Consider the following 23,731-nt stretch of genomic DNA (forward strand, 5'->3'; position numbering starts at 1 on the left):
CAGTGTTGCTCAGGTATTTAATTATATCAATGCCCAAAACTACGCACACATGGAATTTACTTTTCACTTACAAAGCTTATTTATATACATGTAAAGTAGTATGATTGGGGACATGAATCAAGAGCTTGTTTGCTTCACTCACATAGGAGAAAGCCATATAGAGCTGCCTGAGCAAAAAGCAACTGACATTTAGGTCGATGCCCATAGCATGTGGCATCTGGCCTTGTGCTTTGTTTATGATCATGATGTAGCATCAGCTCATTGAGATCTGTACAAAAATAAAGTGAAATGGTAAAATGTTAAGAATAAGTGGGATTTGGGGTATAAAATCTCACTCGCCTGCATCACTTCTAATTAAAGTTTCTGCTTCTATGGTGCTATGTTGGAGGTATGTAACATTAAGCCCTATGATAGAAGGGTTCTAAAGAGCGTAACACTCTAGATCAGAGCTACACTGTGCCTTACTTTCAGAATGAGCTTCCAAAAAGCGAGTTAAAGCCCAACGATTTTGGGCTGCAGAAAGTCTCACCTCACAATTCTTGAGATGACTGAGTCCACAGTCTTTTACCTTTTCACGAAAAGAATATCAATAAAACACATCGAAACAAGCAAAGTAATGTCATTATGTCTTTAATACACAAGGTGAAATTGGTATACCCATATATCCTAGCCAAGTAAATTCAAAACTAACAGCATCATCCGTTGGTTCTTCAGTGTACTACAAAACTAACTACGTGAGCTACTGGTGACTAAAATCCAAACTACTAAGCTGTGCAAGTAATTTCGCATAAAACTTTAAATTACAATATCTTTTTCCATGTGTTCCAATTTTGGTGAAATAAAGCCTGTACATTGCCCCACGCTATACCCTGGTTACCCCACGAAATTTCATTTAGTAGTTTTGGAGATCAGCGCATTCAAATAGACAAACATGATGGTTTTCTATGAAATTTTAAATCACTATAACTTTTTCCCAATATTACATTCTATCCTGGATTTTCCATTGTTTGATTTATAACTTTTGCCCATGTGTTCTGATTTTGAAAAAGTAAAACATATACATTGCTCCAAGCTACGCCATAGTTATTTGTGAAAATCCCTTAAAAATTCATCTATCAGTTTTGGAGAGCAGTGTGTTCAAACAGCCAGATAGGACAGTTTTAGATAATGTGGCCTCAAACTATGCTCTAATTACCTCTCATCTAATAGTTTTTGAGACTAGCATGTTCAAACAGACTTGGCAGTTTATACATCTTATTATTAGTACATGTTAAAATATTTATCTTTTCCAGAAACTCTTTCCTGCTTTTCCCAATCTGGATTTTACCCCCTCCCCACTTTCCATCATGAGTTATTTTGCTGTCTAAATAGCAGAACTCGTTTTCTTCCTTTCGTATGCCATTTCCTAATCTAGTTTCTTCAGCATTGTCTGATTTATATAAGCAAAATTTCATTATCCCTCTTTTACTTTTATTGATGTTCATCTTATAATCAATTTTCAAGACACTACTCTTTCCATTAAACAGACATTGCAAGTCCTTTGCTAACTCTGATGGAATTACAATGTCAGTGGCAAAATTGTTATCTTCTTCTTGGACTTTAATTCCCATCACAATTTGTTTACTCAATGTACACACTGTATAACATGGGGAATATGCTACAACTCTGTGTGCTTCTCTTCTTACATAGTGCCTCCATTTCATGCTCTTTGACTCCTCCAAATGCAGTCTGGAGTATCTACAAGTTGTTGATAACCTCTTCTTTAACCTGCATTTTATACCTGCTTCTTCAGAATTTCAGAGAAAATATTCCTGTCAAAAGTATCAAAAGCTTTCTCTAAATCTATAAATACTATGAACATAGGTTAGCCTTTCTTCAGTCTGTCTTCTAAGTTGTAGGGCCAACACTGTCCTAACAATCCTACAGTTCTATGGAACCCAAACAGATTTTCACAAGGTCAGCTTCCTCCAGTCTTTTTTTTCTGTAAATAGTTTTTGGTGTGTATTGCAACAGTCAGATCAATAATATTCACATATTGGCACCTTCCTTCTTTGGGACTGGGATTACTACACTACATTATTATGTTAAAGTCTGAGGGTGTTTTACCTGTCGCATATATTTTGCATACCAGGTGGAATAGTTTTGTCATGGTAGGTCCTCCCAAGGATTTAAATAATTTGGAGGTAATGTGTCTACTCCAGGTCCCTTGCTCCCACTTAGGTCTTTGCTTGTTCTCTCATATGTTTCTTACAGTACCATTCATTTTCCTGTATTTGTATTACTGGTTATTATAAAGAGTTAATTCCAAATTTTTGTTTTACTCTGATATGGAAAATATGGTATTTCAGAAATTAGAATTTATTATTTCTATGAGCAATGTTAACATCCTCTACCAGGGCTTCAGCTACCTTTCATCATTCTTTAAGAGGAATGTTTTGTAGGTTGGGTGGGTAACAGAATGACTTTAGGAGAGGTGAGTATGACTTTCAGAAGCCCTGATAGAAGATGTTAAACATCACCCATAGAAATAATAAATTCTAAACTTTTGATGTACTATAGTCTTCATATCAGAGTGGAAACAAACATTTGGAATTGGCTCTTTATGACAACCAGTAATGCAAATATAGAAACACAAATGGTACTGTAAGAAAAATATGACGGAACAAGCAAAGACCAAAGAGGGACCAAGGCAACTGGAGCAATCAAGGCACCTGGAGCAATCTCATTACCTCAGAATTGTTGAGATTCTTGTGAGAATCAACCATGATAAAACTATTCTACCTGGCATCCAAAGTATATGAGACAGGTACAACATCCTCAGACTGTAATAATAATTATGTCGTCTAATAATCCCAGTCCCAAAGAAGGCAGGTGCTGAGGTCTGAATATTACTGAACTGCCAGTTTAACAAGTCTTGGTTTCAAAATACACCAGAAATTACTTACAGAAGAAAAGCAACTGGTAGAAGCTGAATCTGAGAAATATCTGTTTGGGATCCACATAACTGTAGGATCATGCAAGACAGTAAGACAGACTGAATAAAGGCTAATGTATGTTTATAGCATTTATAGATTCAAAGAAAGCTTTTGATAATGTTGACTTTAATATTTTTTCTGATCTCCTGAAGGAGCAGGTATAAAATACAGGTAGGAGGAGGTTATCTACAATTTGTAGAGAATCCAGACTGCCGTTGTAAGAGTCAAAGAACTTGAAATGGCGGCATTAGATGATTCAAAACTAGTCATGGAAAATACAGATTGAAGGATCACAAAAGGCAACTGGTTGCTGTAATTTTTGGAAACTTTTATTCATCACAGTTGCAGTGTTCCATTTCCATAACAGAAAAAGATTTACAGAAAAATGATCTTCTGAGATCCAAATGTAGTGCCGCAGAAGACACCTTTCCATGTATGATCACCAAATTTCACTTAAAGGTTTGTATGATTTTAAATGCAGCCTACTTTTTCCTTAATACAGATCTATCGCAACAGTTTCTTGAAGTGAAAGTTTTTTAGGATCTACAAATTTGCTAATACAATCTGCCATAAGATGTAGACACAAACAAATACAAACATTCAAGACATTCTGTCACAACATCAACCAACAACAGAACTGATTAAACTGATTTCAAAATTATTACATTTTATATTAAATAGCTAAATTCATGTACAAAAAGACAGAGACCAAAACACTTACTTTCAAAAACAGGAAGCTGGTCAATTTTTTGCTGGATTACTTTCTGAACAAATGTTGTGTACCTAATTTCATCCATTAGAAGTTGAGCTGGAACCCATCCTTTCTCTTCTGTGAGATGTTTCTTAACAAACCACCAGTCTGGGTTATTTGTATCTAAAAGGAGAGGATACGTACAAGTCATTAATATCTGTATGATTGTGATAAATAGGCATTAAAGATATATTTGATGCATATCATAGTACTAAAACAATCATCGATATTGGAGTGCAGGCAATGAGCTCACATAATAGCAAAACTTGCAGCACCTGAAGAAGATGGTTAGGACAGTTTCTAAATATTGGGCAGAAAGTAGAAAAGACAACTTAGACGAACATCAGAAAGCTCATATCAATAAATCCGCCAAGAAAACCAGAGAGATCAATTCATCAGTCTTGTTATCTGTATATTCAATATGTAAATAAATGGTTAAGAAATCTTTCTGCTACATACAGTATATGCAATAGTATAAAATAAATAACAATGTTTAGCCTAATGTCTCATTTACACCTTTCCAAGAAAAATGAATGCACTGCACATACGGATCTGTACTACACTCCTGGAAATGGAAAAAAGAACACATTAACACCGGTGTGTCAGACCCACCATACTTGCTCCGGACACTGCGAGAGGGCTGTACAAGCAATGATCACACACACGGCACAGCGGACACACCAGGAACCGCGGTGTTGGCCGTCGAATGGCGCTAGCTGCGCAGCATTTATGCACCGCCGCCGTCAGTGTCAGCCAGTTTGCCGTGGCATACGGAGCTCCATCGCAGTCTTTAACACTGGTAGCATGCCGCGACAGCGTTGACGTGAACCGTATGTGCAGTTGACGGACTTTGAGGGAGGGCGTATAGTGGGCATGCGGGAGGCCGGGTGGACGTACCGCCGAGTTGCTCAACACGTGGGGCGTGAGGTCTCCACAGTACATCGATGTTGTCGCCAGTGGTCGGCGGAAGGTGCACGTGCCCGTCGACCTGGGACCGGACTGCAGCGACGCACGGATGCGCGCCAAGACCGTAGGATCCTATGCAGTGCCGTAGGGGACCGCACCACCACTTCCCAGCAAATTAGGGACACTGTTGCTCCTGGGGTATCGGCGAGGACCATTCGCAACTGTCTCCATGAAGCTGGGCTACGGTCCCGCACACCGTTAGGCCGTCTTCCGCTCACGCCCCAACATCATGCAGCCCGCCTCCAGTGGTGTCGCGACAGGCATGAATGGAGGGACGAATGGAGACGTGTCGTCTTCAGCGATGAGAGTCGCTTCTGCCTTGGTGCCAATGATGGTCGTATGCGTGTTTGGCACCGTGCAGGTGAGCGCCACAATCAGGACTGCATACGACCGAGGCACACAGGGCCAACACCCGGCATCATGGTGTGGGGAGCGATCTCCTACACTGGCCGTACACCTCTGGGGATTGTCGAGGGGACACTGAATAGTGTACGGTACATCCAAACCGTCATCGAACCCATCGTTCTACCATTCCTAGGCCGACAAGGGAACTTGCTGTTCCAACAGGACAATGCACGTCCGCATGTATCCCGTGCCACCCAACGTGCTCTAGAAGGTGTAAGTCAACTACCCTGGCCAGCAAGATCTCCGGATCTGTCCCCCATTGAGCATGTTTGGGACTGGATGAAGCGTCGTCTCACGCGGTCTGCACGTCCAGCACGAACGCTGGTCCAACTGAGGCACCAGGTGGAAATGGCATGGCAAGCCGTTCCACAGGACTACATCCACCATCTCTACGATTGTCTCCATGGGAGAATACAGCCTGCATTGCTGCGAAAGGTGGATATACACTGTACTAGTGCCGACATTGTGCATGCTCTGTTGCCTGTGTCTATGTGCCTGTGGTTCTGTCAGTGTGATCATGTGATGTATCTGACCCCAGGAATGTGTCAATGAAGTTTCCCCTTCCTGGGACACTGAATTCACGGTGTTCTTATTTCAATTTCCAGGAGTGTATAAACCACATAGAAAATGAAAAAATAAAGTCACGGACCATGAAAAGAGAACCAGAAAATAAATGACTACACTCATTATAGGAATAGAAATACAGGATTTATCCAATAGATATTGGGATAGAAGTCATAAAAAGAAAAATTTATTTATATGTTGGGTTACTCTTTTCAATATATGAGCCTCCTGCATCCATACACAATCAGCATATCTTTCTATCTTTATATACACCCTGGAAGTTGAAACTTCATAGTTATTCATGCACCCTGACAAAACCACTTGCACTACCTTAATAATTCTTTTATATTCCTTTGTTCAAATGTCCAGAAAAGAAGTAGAGCAGAGTTAAGTATGGAGTGTAAGGCAGTTGGAGTAGCTTCACAATGCTGGTGAGTTGTTCCCTCACAATAACAAAATGTGATTGAGATTTACAGTGGAATTCTAGTTGCACTTGACTGTGTGCCTCCTGCTGCATTCAATAATGCTAGAATTACATCCGGGGTTACTTAAGGAAATCAGAAAGGCTAATATGAGGTTGTGGGACAGGTAGGAGGGGAAAATAGGGGCAAAAAAGGAGAGGAGTAGTGAAAGACAAGTCAGGGCATAGGCAGAGGGTAGGAAACAAAGTGCATTAGGTATGAGAATGACGAGGAGATGATAGGACAGAGGGGTTGAAAGTTTTGGGAGGAGGGTGTGGGGACAGTATGACAGTTACAGGAGCGGAGAATGTGTTGTAAGGATAGCTCCTATATGCACAGTTCAGAAAAGCTGGTGATGGAGGGGTGGGTCCAGACAGCTTGGGTAGTGATGCAGCCATTGAAATCAAGGGTGTTATGTTGTATTCTGGCTGGAACTGCTGGAGTTAGTCGTTTTGTGTGTATGAAGTGTGCTTGCTTGTGTGTATGAATGGAGTGTGTCTCTCTTTTGTTGATGAAGGCTGTGGCTGAAAGCTTTGTGTAAGTGTCTTTTAATTGTGTCTGTCTGTAACTTAATGCCTCATCTTCACAGTAAGTAGCAAGATATCTTTCCCTACATTGTCAACACAGAGCTCAGTTAGGGAGGGGCACCAAATGAATTTTCTTGGCATTTAGTTTAAGTGAAATTAGGAAATCATGCAAAACTGGAAAAAAGAGATATTTGGCTAAATGATACATTAACTTCACTTCTCATGCACCTGAATACAGACTATTGTGTATTGTATGCTCTTGACAATACATATTCATGTCTGATATAGTACATTACAGAATCTAGATCACAAGCACTTCATTTCATATAATTTCATAATTATTTTAGTCTTTGTGAATCTTATGTATCCTTTGGACATCAGATCAAGGAGAGAAGAGAGAACTGAGACTCCCTGCAGAAAACTATTTTTTAGCTGTTGTGGTATTCAGTCCAAACACATTAGTCTACCTACCACAAGCACACATACTGCATCCTACATCCATTTGAACCTGCTTACTGTTGTTAAGCTTTTGTCTTACTCTGTAATTTTTACCACACACTCCCCCACCTCATTACTAAGTTGACTATGTCTTGATGTCTCTGGATGTGTCTTATCAACTTATCCTTCTTTTAGTCACAGAGTGATATAGAGATCTTTCCTCTCAGACTCAATGCTGAACCCCTGCATTACTCATAATCTTAATTGTTATTCTAGACTTTTGAAAAAATATCTACTCTCTTCCTTTCAGTATTGTTTCTGTCCATGATTCACTTCCATCAAGGCTACACTTCACAAACATCCTCCCAGAAACAAAACTTATTCTCTTCAGATTAATATTAGATGTTTAAAGCTTACAATTTCTCTTTATTTCTTGTCTCTTCTATTTAAACTTTAATAGCACTTCAAAGATTCTTTTGCTCTTCTTTTACTGATTGTTCTGTATACATACTGAATAACATGAGGGACAGGCTACAGCTCTGTCTCACTGTCTTGTCAACTACTGGCACCATTTTGTATCCTTCAATTGTCATAACTGTAGCCTGGTTTTTGTACAAATTGTATATCACATTTCCCTGTATTTTATCCCTACTGCCTTTCAACAAATGTATTCATTCAAAAAATGGCAAAATCTTCTTTCTAAATCTACAAATGTTACAAATGTGGATTAGCCTTTTTTTAATCTAATTTCTGAGATGCACTGTAGAATCAAATTTGATCCTCCCCAGTTTGACTGCCACAAGTCATTCTGTTGTTCTGTAGACAATGAGAGCTAATACTTTGCAAGCATGATAATTTACTTGATTTTTTGGTAACACTGTCAGCATTTTCCATTTTTGGTACTGAAACTATTGCATCTGTCTTGAAGTATAAGGGTCTTTTTTGGGTCTCACATATCCTGCATACCAGATGGAACAGTTTCATCATGTTTAGTTGTCATAAGGATATTAACAATTCTGAAAGAAGCTCATTCAATCCAGATGCCTTGTTTCTACTAAAGTCTTTCAGTAATCTGTCAATTTTTTTCTCGCAGTATGATGCCTCCCACATCATCTTCAACTAATGCCTCTTCCATTTCTGTAATTTTGTCTTTACATTCTTTTCCTTGGTATAACCCTTCTGTGTATTACTTCCACTTTTAGTTCCCCTTTCTTTGTTTAGTGTTGGCTTCTCACACAAGCTCTTGACATTCATTCAGCTGCATCTCTTTCGTGTAAAGGCATTTTTTTCATTTTCCTATACACAGCATCTACCTTTTCCATAATTGTGCATGTTTCCATAGCATTGTGTTTCTGCTCTGGCCACCCCTGATCTGCCATTTTCCACTTTCTGCCAGTATCATTTTTTAGTCATCTGTATTTCATTTTGCCTGCTTTATTTCCTCCTTTCATCAACAAAAATCAATATATCATGTGTTTTCCACAATTTCTTCTGGGCCTTGTCATTTTCCTATTTCATCCTTTGCTATTCCATCTCTCATGACTCCCTATTCATGTTCTATTGTATTCCCCTGTTTCAGTCAATTGTTGCCTAATGCTCCCTTGGAAAATCTCAACAACCATTTGTCTTTCAATTTGTCCATGTACCATCTCCTTAAGTTCCTACTGTTTCTGCTATTTCTCTAGGTTTAATCTGAAATTCATAAATAACTATGGTCAGAGTCCACATGTCTGTGGACATGTTTTGCAGTTTGAAACACATACCCAAATTCTCTACCCACCATTTTATAATCCACCTAAAACTTTGTAATGTGTCCATGTCTCTTTCACATAACAAAACTGTATTTCATGACTCTCATACCAAGTTTTTTAAATTATGAAATTATGCTCTTTGCAAAAGTCTACCAAGTGTCTCCCCTTTCAATTCCTTCCCTCAGTTTATGTGCTCCTGGTATTTTTCCTAGTCTTCCTTTTCATGCTACCAATTTCCAGTCTGCCATAAAAAATACATTTTTGTATCCCTTATGAACAGCATAATTTCTTTTGCCTTATCATACATTCTTTCAACTGTTCATCATCTGCAGAGCTGTTAGCCATATTCATTTGTACTACTGTGGTGGGTCTTGGCTTTGTGTCTGGATTGGCTACAATAATTCATTGACTATTTTCTTCCTAGTAGTTCACCTGCTTCCTATTTTCTTAATAATTATTAGACCAATTCCTAAAATAACTCTACTAATTTTGTGTTTAATATTCCTGAACCTATCTGACCATAAATGATCTACATCTACATCTACATCTACATCCATATTCCGCAAGCCACCTGACGGTGTGTGGCGGAGGGTACCCTGAGTACCTCTATCGGTTCTCATTTCTATTCCAGTCTCGTATTGTACGTGGAAAGAAGGATTGTCGGTATGCTTCTGTGTGGGCTCTAATCTCTCTGATTTTATCCTCATGGTCTCTTTGCGAGATATACGTAGGAGGGAGCAATATACTGCTTGACTCTTCGGTGAAGGTATGTTCTTGAAACTTTAAGAAAAGCCCGTACCGAGCTACTGAGCGTCTCTCCTGCAGAGTCTTCCACTGGAGTTTATCTATCATCTCCGTAACACTTTCGCGATTACTAAATGATCCTGTAATGAAGCGCGCTGCTCTCCGTTGGATCTTCTCTATCTCTTCTATCAACCCTATCTGGTACGGATCCCACACTGCTGAGCAGTATTCAAGCAGTGAGCAAACAAGCATACTGTAACCTACTTCCTTTGTTGTCGGATTGCATTTCCTTAGGATTCTTCCAATGAATCTCAGTCTGGCATCTGCTTTACCGATGATCAACTTTATATGATCATTCCATTTTAAATCACTCCTAATGCATACTCCCAGATAATTTATGGAATTAACTGCTTCCAGTTGCTGACCTGCTATTTTGTAGCTAAATGATAAGGGACCTATCTTTCTACGTATTCGCACCACATTACACTTGTCTACATTGAGATTCAATTGCCATTCCGTGCACCATGCGTCAATTCGCTGCAGATCCTCCTGCATTTCAGTACAATTTTCCATTGTTACGACCTCTCGATACACCACAGCATCATCTGCAAAAAGCCTCAGTGAACTTCCGATGTCATCTACCAGGTCATTTATGTATATTGTGAATAGCAACGGTCCTATGACACTCCCCTGCGGCACAACTGAAATCACTCTTACTTCGGAAGACTTCTCTCAATTGAGAATGACATGCTGTGTTCTGTTATCTAGGAACTCCTCAATCCAATCACACAATTGATGATTTTCCTGTCACTGCACATGATGAATTCCTATTGTATCTAACTGTAGTCTATCCACTTTATCTTTCAAAGTTCTCTATCCTACCTAATTAATTAAGTGATTGAACATTCCTGTCTTCTGGCCTATAGAACATTAGATTTGCTTTTTCTTATGACAACATCCTCTTGAGTACTCCATCAAGAGATCCAAATCATCATCACCACCATCATCATCACTTCCCCGACCCACAGGTATTCATGATGGCCCCCGAGTGAGATCACAGGTAATTTCTTTTTCTGCTAAAAAAACGTATTTAAGAGGAAATAGTGTCGAATTTAAATTTTATTTGTTTCATGTACTTGCTGTCGTGTCCATTCTTGTCACATAACTGAGTATTAGTGTCACAGCAGAGCTTGTTCTTGGAAAAACTTCGTGTTATCTCAGTCCCGATAATCGCGATATGACCCGAAATTTTGTGTGACATAAACACAAAAAATTCTATTCAAGTATTCTTGATAGTTTAAAATTCATTAAAAAAAGAAAGTTACTAGTTTCATCAGTGTCTATTGTCACAATAAAATTATAATTAAATATTTCTAAATCATATTAACTAACACATTTCATATTGTTTACTAGTTAGATAGACGTGATCTAGGCCTAAACTTTCCAAGTTACAAACATTTAAAAACATGACCCCATGAGTGAGAAATTTGGGTGCTGTTATAGAGTAGTGAGTAGAGGGATTTGTTGCCAGACAAATGACTGGTTCCTGAAGAGAGGCAGCAGGCTTTTCAGTAGGTGCAGGGGCAACAGTGTGGATGATTGATGGATCTGGCCTTGTAACACTAACTAAAACAGCCTTGCTGTGCTAGTATTGCGAACGGTTGAAAGCAAGGGGAAACTACGGCCGTAATTTTTACCTAGGGCATGCAGCTTTACTGTATGGTTAAATGATGATGGTGTCCTCTTGGGTAAAATGTTCCGGAGGTAACATAGTCCCACATTTGGATCTCCGGCTGGGGAGTACTCAGGAGGACATCGTTATCAGGAGAAAGAAAACTGGCATTCTACAGATCGGAGTGTGGAATGTCAGATCCCTTAATTGGGCACGTAGGTTAGAAAATTTAAAAAGGGAAATGGATAGGTTAAAGTTAGATGTAGTGGAAAGTAGTGAAGTTCGGTGGCAGGAGGAACAAGGCTTCTGGTCAAGTGAATACAGGGTTATAAATACAAAATCAAATACGAGTAATGCAGGAGTAGGTTTAATAATGAATAAAAAAATAGAAGTGCAGGTAAGCTACTACAAACAACATAGTGAACGCATTATTGTGGCCAAGACAGACACGAAGCCCACGCCTACAATAGTGGTACAAGTTTATATGCCAACTAGCTCTGCAGATGACAAAGAAACTGATGAAATGTATGACGAGACAAAAGAAATTATTCAGATAGTGAAGGGAGATGAAAATTTAATAGTCATGGGTGACTGGAATTCGATAGTAGGAAGAGAAGGAAACATAGTAGGTGAATATGGAATGGGTGTAAGAAATGAAAGAGTAAGCCACCTGTTAGAATTTTGCACAGAGCATAAATTAATCATAGCTCATACTTGGTTCAAGAATCATTAAAGAATGTTGTATACATGGCAGAGGCCTGGAGATACTGGAAGGTTTTAGATAGATAATATAATAGTAAGACAGAGCTTTAGTAACCAAGTTTTAAATTGTAAGACATTTCCAGGGGCAGATGTGGACTCTGGCCACAATCTATTGGTTATGAACTGTAGATTAAAACTGAAGAAACTGCAAAAAGGTGGGAATTTAAGAGATGGGACCTGGATAAACTTAAAGAACCAGAGGTTGTAGAGAGTTTCAGGGAAAGCATTAGAGAACGATTGACAGGAATTGGGGGAAAGAAATACAGTGGAAGAAGAATGGGTAGCTTTGAGGGATGAAATAGTGAAGGCAGCAGAGGATCAAGTAGGTAAAAAGACGACGGCTAGTAGAAATCCTTGGGTAACAGAAGATATATTCAATTTAATTGAGGTAAGGAAAAATGGTTCAAATGGCTCTGAGCGCTAAGGGACTTAACATCTGTGGTCATCAGTCCCCTAGAACTTAGAACTACTTAAACCTAACTAACCTAAGTACATCACACACATTCATGCCCGAGGCAGGATTCGAACCTGCGACCGTAGCAGTCGCGCGGTTCCGGACTGAGCACATTAACCGCGAGACCACCGCAGCCGGCTGAGGTAAGGAAAAAATACAAAAATGCAGTAAATGATGTAAGCAAAAAGGAATACAAACATTTCAAAAATGAGATCGACAGGAAGTGCAAAATGGTGAAGCAGGGATGGCTAGAGGATAAATGTAGGATGTATAGGCATATCTCACTAGAGGTAAGATAGACACTCTCTACAGGAAAATTAGACCTTTGGAGAAAAGAGAACCACTTGTATGAATATCAAGAGCGCGGATGGAACCCAGCAGAAAGTTGGAGGGAGTATATAGAGGGCCTATACAAGGGCGATGTACTTGAGGACAATATTATGGAAATGGAAGAGGATGTGGATGAAGATGAAATGGGATATATGATACTGCGTGAAGAGTTTGACAAAGCACTGAAAGACCGAAGCCGAAACAAGGCCCTGGGAGTAGACAACATTCCATTAGAATTACTGACAGCCTTGGGAGAGCCAGTCCCAACAAAACTCTAGCATGTGGTGAGCAAGATGTATGAGACTGGCGAAATACCCTCAGACCTCAAGAAGAATATAATAATTCCAATTCTAAAGAAGCAGGTGTTGAGAGATGTGAAAATTACCGAACTATCAGTTTAATAAATCATGGTTGCAGAATACTAATGCCAATTCTTTACAGACGAATGGAAAAACTGGTAGAAGCTGACCTTAGGGAAGATCGGTTTGGATTCCGTAGAAATGTTGGAACATGTGAGGCAATACTGACCCTGCAACTTATCTAAGAAGATAGATTACAGAAAGGCAAACCTGCATTTCTAGCATTTGTAGACTTAGAGAAACCTTTTGACAATGAAATACCCTCTTTCAAATTCTGAAGGTGGCAGGGGTAAAATATAGGGAGCAAAAGACTATTTACAATTTGTACAGAAACCAAACGGCAGTTATAAGAGTCATGGGGTATGAAAGGGAAGCAGTGTTTGAGAAGGGAGTGAGACAAGGTTGTAACCTATCCCTGATTTTATTCAATCTGTAAAGGAAATATACGAAAAATTCGGAGTAGAAATTAAAATCCATGGAGAAGAAATAAAAACTTTGAGGTTCACCGATGACATTGTAATTCTGTCAGAGACAGCAAAGGACCTGGAAGAGCAGTTGAATGGAATGGACTGTGTTTTGAAAGGAGGATCTAAGATGAACATCAACAAAAGTAAAACAAGGATAATGGATTGTAGTTGAATTAAGTCGGGTGATGCTGAGGGAATTAGATTAGGTAATGAGACACTTAAAGTAGTAAATGAGTTTTGCTATTTGGGGAGCAAAATAACTGATGATGGTCGAAGTAGAGAGGATTTAAAATGTAGACTGACAACGGCAAGGAAAGCGTTTCTGAAGAGGAGAAATTTGTTAACATCAAGTATATATTTAAGTGTCAGGAAGCCGTTTCTGAAAACATTTTTATGGAGTGTAGCCATGTATGGAAGTGAAACATGGACAATAAATAGTTTAGACAAGAAGAGAACAGAAGCTTTCGAAATGTGGTGCTACAGAAGAATGCTGAAGATTGGATGGGTAGACCACATAAGTAATGAGGAGCTATTGAACAGAATTGGAGAGAAGAGAAATTTGTGGCACAACTTGAATAGAAGAAGGAGTTGGTTGGTAGTACATGTTCTGAGGCATCAAGGGATCACCAATTTAGTATTGGAGGGCAGCGTGGAGGGTAAAAATCGTAGAGGGAGACCAAGAGATAAATACACTAGGCAGATTCAGAAGGATGTAGGTTGCAGTAGGTACTGGGAGATGAAGAAGCATGCACAGGACAGAGTAGCATGGAGAGCTGCTTCAAAACAATCTCTGGACTGGAGACCACGACAACTACAACTGTTTTACGCTTTTTAACATTTAAAGCAGGTTGCTAATCTTTTCAGCATTTTGAGACCTTATCAAGATCTGACTAAATATTTATGCAGCTTCTTTCAAACAGTATTTCATTACAGGTGATTGCATCATATGCAAAAAGTCTGCCATCACCATTAATAATGCCTGCAAGGTCATTAAGATAATCCATAAACAGCAAGGGTCCCAACAAACATCCCTCAGGCATGCCTGAAGTTACTTCTACACCTAATGATGATTCTCCACCTGAGATGTCAGATAAACACAATACAAAAATGTAATTAGAAAAACTTGAATTTAATTAATTTTAATGATCCTCAGTGAATAAACAGTAAAATTATGTACATGAATTAAAATTAAACTTCTAATATTTACAGGTTTAATATTTACATCTGCTGTCATTAAATCCAGCATTTACTAGCAGTAAAAGGCAGCCCAGGTGGCTGACTAGTGGGATAAGGATATCTTTTAGAACAAAGTGGGAATTATATCAAAATGTTTGAAGTAGTCACAATCAAGCTACAGTAGCCAATTACAAACAGTACTGTAAGGTGCTTAAAAATGTTATTAGGGAGGCAAAGAGTATTGGTATGCAAATAGAATAGCTAATTCACTGGATGAAATTAAAACCATATGGTCAGTTGTGAAGGAAGTGTCTGATCAGCCGCACAAGGTTGATAATGTAAAGTCAGTTTGCAGTAAAAATATTTCTGTTGCTGATAAATCAAATATATGTACAGTAGTTAACAATCATTTTCTGAGCATTGCTGGTAAATTAAATAAAAAATTAGTTTCTACATGTAACTTTCTTGCCAAATGCCATTCCAAGATTGATGTCTGAAATGCTCCTCTGTGATACAGACAAGAGGGAAATTGAGTCAATAATTTAATCACTGAAGACTACAGACTCTCATGGTTATGATGGAGTGTCTAGCAGAATATTACAGTACTGTGTTGCACATCTTAGCCCTGTATTTAGCCATATTTGTAATTTTTCCTTTAGGAATGGTCAGTTTCTTGAGCGATTAAAGTACTTGGTAGTAAAACCGCTTTATAAAAAGGGAGAAAGGAATAATGTAGATAACTTTAGATCTATTTCTATGCCATCAGTGTTTGCAAAAGTTATTGAAAAGGCTGTGTATGTAAGGATAATTGATCATTTTATATCACACAATTTGCTATCAAATGTACAGTTCAGCTTTAGAAGCAATTTAACAACTGAAAATGCTATATTCTCTTTTCTCTGTGAGCTACTGGATGGGCTAACAAAAGGTTTCAAATGCTTGGCATATTTTTGATTTAACAAAGGCATTTGATTGTGTTGACCACAAAATATTGCTTCAGAAGTTGGACCATTACAGAACAGGGGAAGTAGCTCACAATTGGTTCACCTCTTACTTTAGTAACAAGCAGCAAAAGGTCATTATTCACAATGTTGATAATGGCTGTGATGTGGGGTTTGACTGGGGTACTGTCAAGTGGGGGGTGCCCCAGGGATCAGTGTTCGGGCCACTCCTGTTCCTTATTTGTGAAACTGAACAGTTCAAATTTCTAGGTGTTCAGATAGATAGTAAGCTATCGTGGAAATCCCACATTTGGGATCTTGTTCAAAGACTTATACTGCCATTTTCATTATTAGAACGGTATCAGAAAAGAGTTATTGTTCGACATGAAAATTAGTCTACTTTGCTTATTTTCATTCACTTATGGCAAATGGTATTATATTTTGGAGTAACTCTTTCCAGTCTAAAAGGGTTTTTTTGGCTCAGAAGAGGGTGGTTTGGGCAATAGGTGGTGTAAGTTCACAAACCTCTTGTCGAACCCTGTTCACAAGACAGGGTACTTTGACATTGGCCTCTCAATATACATATTCCTTACTGTAATTTATTGTTAGCAATATTAGCTTATTCCCAAGAATAGGCAGCTTTCACTTGGTTAATACTCGGCAGAAATCAAACCTGCATTTGAATTGGACTTCCTTAACTCTTGTGCAAAAAGGAGTGTAGTATAATGCTGCATCCATTTTCAATAAGCTATCACTCAAATTCAAAAATCTTAGCAGTAATCCACACCCTTTCAAATCCAAACTGAAGAGTTTCGTCATGGGTCACTCCTTTTATTCTCTTGAGGAGTTCCTTGACAAATTAAGCTGATTCTTATTGCATTGTTGATTGTGTTTACTTAAACTTATGGACTGACATTTTTTGGGTTCATAAACATTTATTTTGAACTGTTATTACTTTTGTATTGTAATTTCATGTACTGACACATTCCATGACCTTGGAGATTTGCTCCTGAATTTGGTCTTGTGGAACTTGATATGTAAATAAAATAAAATAAAATAAAACACTGCGAGAGGGGCACAGAAAGACCTAAGTAGAAACAAGGGACCTAGAATAGGCAACATTCCCTCAGAATTGTTAATGTTCTTGGGGGAACCAACCATGACAAAACTGTTCCCCCCCCTGGTTGACTGGATATGTCACTGTGAGAAATAATCCCAATACCAAAGAGGGCAAATGCTAAAAATGTTGCCAAGCCTTGAGTTACACAACTGTGATTGCAAACAAACTAGCATAAATTGTCTATGGAACAATAGAATGACTGGTGGAAGTCATACTGTGGAGGATTAGTTTAGGTTCCAGAGAAAATTATAAATTTGTGACGCCTGCAGTTATAAGAACTGAAGGATATGAAAGGGAGCAGTAGTGGACAAGGCAGTGAGACACAGTTGCAACCTATCCCCTGTGTTATTCAACATGTACAATGAACAAGCAGCAAAGGCAACCTAATAGAAATTTGAAAAGGTGTTAAATTTGAAGGAGAAGAATTAAAAAAAAGTCTTTTGTTGAGGGCATTGTAATTAAATTTGAGATGCCAAAGGGCTTGGAAGATAGGTCAAAAAGCATGGGTAGTGTCTTGAAAAGAGGTTGTAAAATCAGCATTAACAAAAGTAAAACAATGGTAACAAAGTGCATTCAAACTAAATCTTGTGATGCTAAGTATATTAGAAAGATACTAAGTTAACAGATGGATTTTACTACTTGGGAGTAAATTAATTCATGGTGACCGAAGTAGAGAGGACATATGTGATGCAGACAAGCAATAGCAAGAAACTACTTCTGAAAAAGAGAATTTTAACATCAAATACAAAAATGAAATTAAGAAGTTCTTTCAGGAAGTACTTGGTCAGATTGAAAAAAGGTTGAAAACTCTAGAGAAATGAAAAGAATAGATGTTTTTGATAAATATGTTAGAGAAAAATGTTGGAGATTAGATGTCTGGGTATGATAAGTACAGCAGAGGTGCTGCATTGGGGGAGGAAGGATACATCTTTATAGCACAACTAGTCTTAAAGAATGGATTGTTTGATGACAAACATCCCAAGATATCAAGGGATAGTCAATGTGTTATGGAGGGAAGAGTGCATGGGAAAAATAGTAGAGAGAGAGAGCATGACTCAGATTCAGGTGGATGTAGTTATGAATAAATGAACTGACTAGTAAAGGCACGATGTTATGTTCTTCACTCCCAAGACTGCTTCAGTCCAGCCATTTGACTGATGACCACAAAAATAACAACAAACATAAATTCTTAAAAACTGGATATTATTATATTTGTGAAACAAAGGCAGTTGCTGTTTGCTATTGGAACACATTATATGTTGCACATATACATATGAAGCCAAAAATAAAACACACATGATAAACTTAAAATTCCAACAATTTGTTCATAATCAGTTATGTGTTTTGTGAGTACCTGCTACAGACTCCCAGATGAATAACTCTTAAAACATTTACCTTAATAATAATAAGTTTTTCAATAAGTTATTTGAAAATACTTATTGATGTTTATTAGCCTTTGGACAGTTTATCATATACTTACCTATGATGTAAACCTTCTCACCCTCAACAAGATTCATTGCATCTTCATTTTCTGCTTCGTAGGCACTGACTGAGTATAACACATCCCCTTCTTGAAGCTCTGTAACTAATATCTCTTCTACTCCTAATATGAGAAAATGAAATACTTGTGAGCATTCATTTTACATTTCATCTTTTAAAGAAATAATTATTTACAGCACAAATTTTGAAAAGTATAATTTCTATGTATTTAACAAAAAAGAAAAACAAAATTGCATCAATTACTTCCACAAGAACCATCTCTCAAAGCAACAGAAATTCAATGTTACACACACTTGTTCAGTAATAACAACAATGTGAAAAGAATAATTTGCTGCTCACCACATAAAGGAGGCACTGAGTGACTGGGAGTCACAAGGAAAAAAGACTGTTGGATATTATTAATGACAACATAAATGGGTAGATAAAAAAAATTACTTACCAAGTGGCAGCAAGAGAAAACATACATCAAGATTAAGGAAATGTGCAAGTTTTCAAGCCGTTGTCTCCTTCTTCTAGCCAAAGAGTTGACTAGGAAGGGAGAGAGATGAGGCAAAAGGACTGGCAAGGTTTATGAAAAGGGGAGAGTTTTGAAAAGTCTCCCAGATCATCGTGTCAGGGGAGACTTATCAGACGGAATGAGAAAGAAAGAATTTCCGTTAGTGAGCAGATTTCTTTTATCTGTCCAATTATATCATGTTTCCAATTTTTTTATTTTCATTGATATTATTACCTGTCAGACTAAGTCCTTCATTAAACACATACAAACCAAACACACACATATTCACACACGGATAAATCAAACACACATGGCTATTGTCATCTCTGGGCACTTAAGGTCTGGCTACAAATACATCTGAAGTTAGCAGTGATCTTTGATGGGGTGTGTAGTGGGGCTACAATAGGGGTTTTGGCAGTGATGTAGAGGAAAAGCAGAGTATTGGTGGTGGAAGATACAAGTGCTGCCTGTGATATGGTGGGGATAGAATAGTGGGCTACTAAGTGCAGCATCAGGAGGTTGTACCAGGGGAGGGTGGAGGGGGGAGGGCAGAGGCGAGAAGTAGAGAAGGGGAGAGGCCTATGCAGGTGTGCTGGAAGGAAAGAAGGCATGTATAGGACTGGAGTGGAGCAAAGAAGGGAATAGGCATGTGGAGGACATAGATTAGCAAAAGTTGAGGTCAGAAGGGTTACTGAAATGAAGGATACATTGCAGGAAGTATTCGTTAGGAGGAAAAATCGAGATGGCACAGGCTGTGAAGCTATTGTGGAAGTCAAGAAAATTATATTGGGTGGCTTGCTCAGCAACTGAGTGGTCCAGCTGTCTTTTGGCCACAGTTTGGTTGTGGCCATTCATCTCGACAGACAGGTTAGCAGTGATAATTCCCATGTACAATACAGCCCATTGGTTGCAGCTAAGTAGGTAGATCAGATGGTGCTTCCGCAAGTGGCCCTGCCTATGGTGGGTATGAGATGCCTGTGACAGGATAGGTGTAGGTGGTAGTGAGAGGATATATGGGATACATCTTGCATCTAGATCTGTTGCAAGAATGTGAGCCATGGGGGCAATGGGTTTGGAGGAAGGATGCCCTTGTGGACAAGGATACTGTGTATGTCAGGTGGGTGGTGGAATGTCACTGTGAGAGGAGTAGGGAGGATATTCCTGAGTTTGAGGCACGACGAGAGGTAATCGAAACACTGGTGGGGAACATGTTCCTGTTACTCCATACAGAGTAGCACTGATTCATGAGAGGCTGTTTTGTGGCTGGACAATGAATATATGGGGAACGGTAAGTGACTAGGAAGAAAAGGCACATGAGGAATTTGTTTCTGGACAAGATGGGGAGGGTAATTCCAGTCTGTGAAGACCTCAGAGAGACCAGTGGCATATTTGAAGAGTGTCTGCACATCACTTATACAGATGCAAAGATCATAGCTGGCTAGGCTGTACGGAAGGGACTTCTTTGTGTGGAATGGGTGACAGATGTTGATGTGGAGGTATTGTTGGTGGTTGGTAGGTTCATTGTGGAATGAGATAATGATGTGGCCATTCTTGAGCAATTTCCTTTCCCAGGAACAGATCCCTCATGCCTTGTCCTCCCAGTCAACTACCATCCCCCAAACATCTTCTTCCCTTCTTCCCGTCTGGCCACAAAGGAGTACCCTCGTCATGACTCAGTACCACCTAGGACTGGAGCAACAGAATCTTATTCTCCACCAGAGTTTCTGTTATCTCTCGTCATATCATGAAATGAGAAATATTCTCCCCACTATTGTCCACATCATTCTCACGGAGGTATTCTTCTGTCCATACAAAATATGCAATATCCTTGTCCATTCCTATACCACCCTTGCTCCCTAGCCATTGTCTATAGTTCACATCCTCCCAGTAGATATAGATGCGAAACATATCACATATATCCTCCCACTACTATCTACTCTAATCCTGTCACAGGAATCTCCTGATCAATCAAAAGCAGGGCCACCAGTGATCTACTAACTTAGCTGCCATGAACATGCTGCGTTCTACAAGGGCATGATCACTAACAAGGTGTCTCTCTGGATGAGTGCCCATCACCAAACCGTGGCCATGAGACACTTGTATTACCTAGTTGCTGAGCATGCTACTCAACATGATGTGCTTGACTTCCACAACAGATTCACAGTTTCTGACATATGGATTTTTTGCACCAACGCCAGCTTTTCTAAATTGTTCAGATGGGAATTTTCCTTTTAGCAAATCCTTTATTCCTCTTAACCCCCCCGGTCACAGCCTTAGCTCAAACTAGTACCCCACCTACTGATTCATTTCCAAGTTTCCACTTCATCCCTACATACACCTTCTATTCTCCTGTAACACCTGCATAGTGATTTTCCCTTCTCTACTTCAATTTCTCTCCTCTTCCCTTTAAGACTCCACCCTTCCCTCCGTCCTCCCAATACTGCACCTAGCAGCCCAGTGCCCTGTCTCTACTATGTCCATGCACATCCCATAGAGAGCACTAGCATCTTCCTTCACCCTTAGCCCACTCTCACTCCCTGCCACATGCCACTTCTGCACCCTCACTAACCACCCTGGCAAAGATCTCTGATCACCTCAGGCAGCCACAGATTTTAGTGCCTGGAGATGACAGTTGCCATGTGTATGCAAGTTACGCATGTGTGAATGTGTGTGTTTTGTCTGTATTCTGATGAAGAATGTTGTCCAATAGCTAATAAAATCTATCAGTCTTTTCTCGTTATTCCCATCTGCCACTCAACACCACTACTGTGTGATGAGTAGCAATCTGTCCTTTTCACATAGTTACAATATTACGAAAAGGAAAGCTGCTACTCACCATATAGCGAAGATGCTGAGTTGCAGATAGGCACAACAAAAAGACGGTCACAAATAAAGCTTTCAGCCCGTAAGGCCTTCATCAACAATAGAAAACACACACACACACACACACACACACACACACACACACACACACATGCACGCAAATGCAACTCACACACAGGACTCAGGCAACTGAAACCACATATAGCTGTTATTTCAGTCCGGATTTTCGCTGTTTAATTTTTCAGTAATTACTTATTTAAATACTTATATGACCTACTTCCATCTGATATCTCTTGCTTCATAAGGTCATAGTTCATATACACAGCATGGTATGCACTCCATTCTGTTCTTATTATGAAAACACAGTTTCCTGCATTTGAAGTGAACAGTACCACACAACTTTAAACATCATAAAAAGGAAAGGAGCCTTTAGCATATGATACTCACAAGCAGCATCCAATTGACATTCACTGCTGGATAAGGCCTGCTCCAAATTTCCTCAAGCATTATGGACTTCTGATAAATGACTCCATGTTACTCTCATTCAGTTTCTAATGCCATACAGCTGCCTTCCATCTCAGTCTTATCTATATCCTGACCTATTCATCCTACCCACATACTGTAATTTCTTGTTAACAATAGCAGCTTAAACCCAAGAATTAGCAGCTTTCACTCAATTAATACTAGGCAGAAATCCACTTCCTTGACTCTTGTGCAGAACTAAAATGATAAATAAAATAAAAAAGGTTCCACCACCGTCATTATGAATTGTGGTCATTACCTGGCAGAAGTCATCTGCCAATTACAGTACTCATCCACCTTTAAACTCTTCCAGAGCGATCCCGTCCCAGAAGTCGAACAAAATCTCCAAACCCTGCTTAATTTTGCTCCTTACACCATGACACTCCACACACCCACTTCTACATGATCCACAAAATCCACAAACCCAACAATCCTGGGTGCCCCACTGTAGCTGGTTATTGTGCCTAAAATTAAGGAATTTTGGCCTTCATTGACTAACACTTCCAACCAAGTCCCGTAATCTAGCCTCCCACCCAAGAGATACCAACCACTTCTTTCACCAACTCTCTGCCATCTACACCACTTTACCTCCTGGATCTTCGCTTGTCACAGTTGAGACTACTTCCTTCTACACCAACAGCCCTTCATGTCCTTGGTCTTGTCACTATTGAACACTACCTTTCCCAATGTCCTTCCGACTCCAGACACACTACCTCATTCCTCTCCCACCTTACTAACATTATGCTAACTCACAAACAAATCCACAGCCCAGCCATGGACACCTTCACTGCACCCTCCTATGCCAACCTCTTTATGGGCCATCTAGAGGAGACCTTCCTAGCTTCCCAAATCTCCAAACACGTACAGGGTAGTCTGTTTCAGGTTCATCAACAATATATTCATGATCTGAACACAGAGACAGGAGATACTGTATTTTCCTCATTGCTTCACAATCTCAACACCTTCTCTCCCATCTGCTTCACCTGGTCCTCCTCAACCAGTGTGCCACCTTCCTAGACGTTGCCTCCTTCTTTCTCATAGCATTTCCCACACCTCTATTCATATTAAACTCTCCAACCAGCAACAGTGCCTGTATTTCAACAGCTGTCATCCCTTCCACCCCAAAAAATGCCTCCCACACAGCCTGGCCATATGGTCAGTGACAACAACTCCTTTTCCCAGTATACTGAGGCCTCACCAAGGCCTTCACTGACAGATATTACTCCCCAGACCTAGTCAGCAAGCAGATTTCCCATGTTATTTCCTTACACATCCAAAAATCCTCCCAAAACCCCCAGTAACCATTTACAAAGAAGTGCCTCCTTCATAACCCAATACCACCTCGGACTGGAACAAATGAGCCACATCCTTCATCGGGGTTTTGATTACCTGTCATCACATCCTGAATTGACTGACATCTTAAAAAAAACGCTGTCCACCCCTCCTAAAGTAGTAGTAGTAGTAGTAGTAGTAGTAGTAGAGGGGTTTTGGGCGCACGACAGTAAGGTCTTCAGTGCCCGTTCAGTA

The 23,731-nt window shown here is 39.5% G+C and overlaps 1 protein-coding gene across 11 annotated transcripts in view; it reads right to left on the reverse strand.

Annotated features, from left to right (window-relative positions):
• Window positions 1–23,731, reverse strand: part of LOC126365782 (titin) — a 523,502-nt gene that overhangs the window by 93,059 nt on the left and 406,712 nt on the right. For all 11 annotated transcript variants that reach the window (XM_050008347.1, XM_050008355.1, XM_050008352.1 and 8 more), the window contains 2 exons: window positions 18,344–18,466; window positions 3,697–3,849 (listed from right to left, as the gene is read on the reverse strand). In XM_050008347.1, the coding sequence (XP_049864304.1) occupies window positions 3,697–3,849; window positions 18,344–18,466 (276 nt within the window). The remainder of the gene's footprint in view (window positions 1–3,696; window positions 3,850–18,343; window positions 18,467–23,731) is intronic.

This window comes from Schistocerca gregaria, chromosome 4, assembly GCF_023897955.1.
Source record: "Schistocerca gregaria isolate iqSchGreg1 chromosome 4, iqSchGreg1.2, whole genome shotgun sequence".
Classification (NCBI taxonomy): Eukaryota; Metazoa; Arthropoda; class Insecta; order Orthoptera; family Acrididae; genus Schistocerca; species Schistocerca gregaria.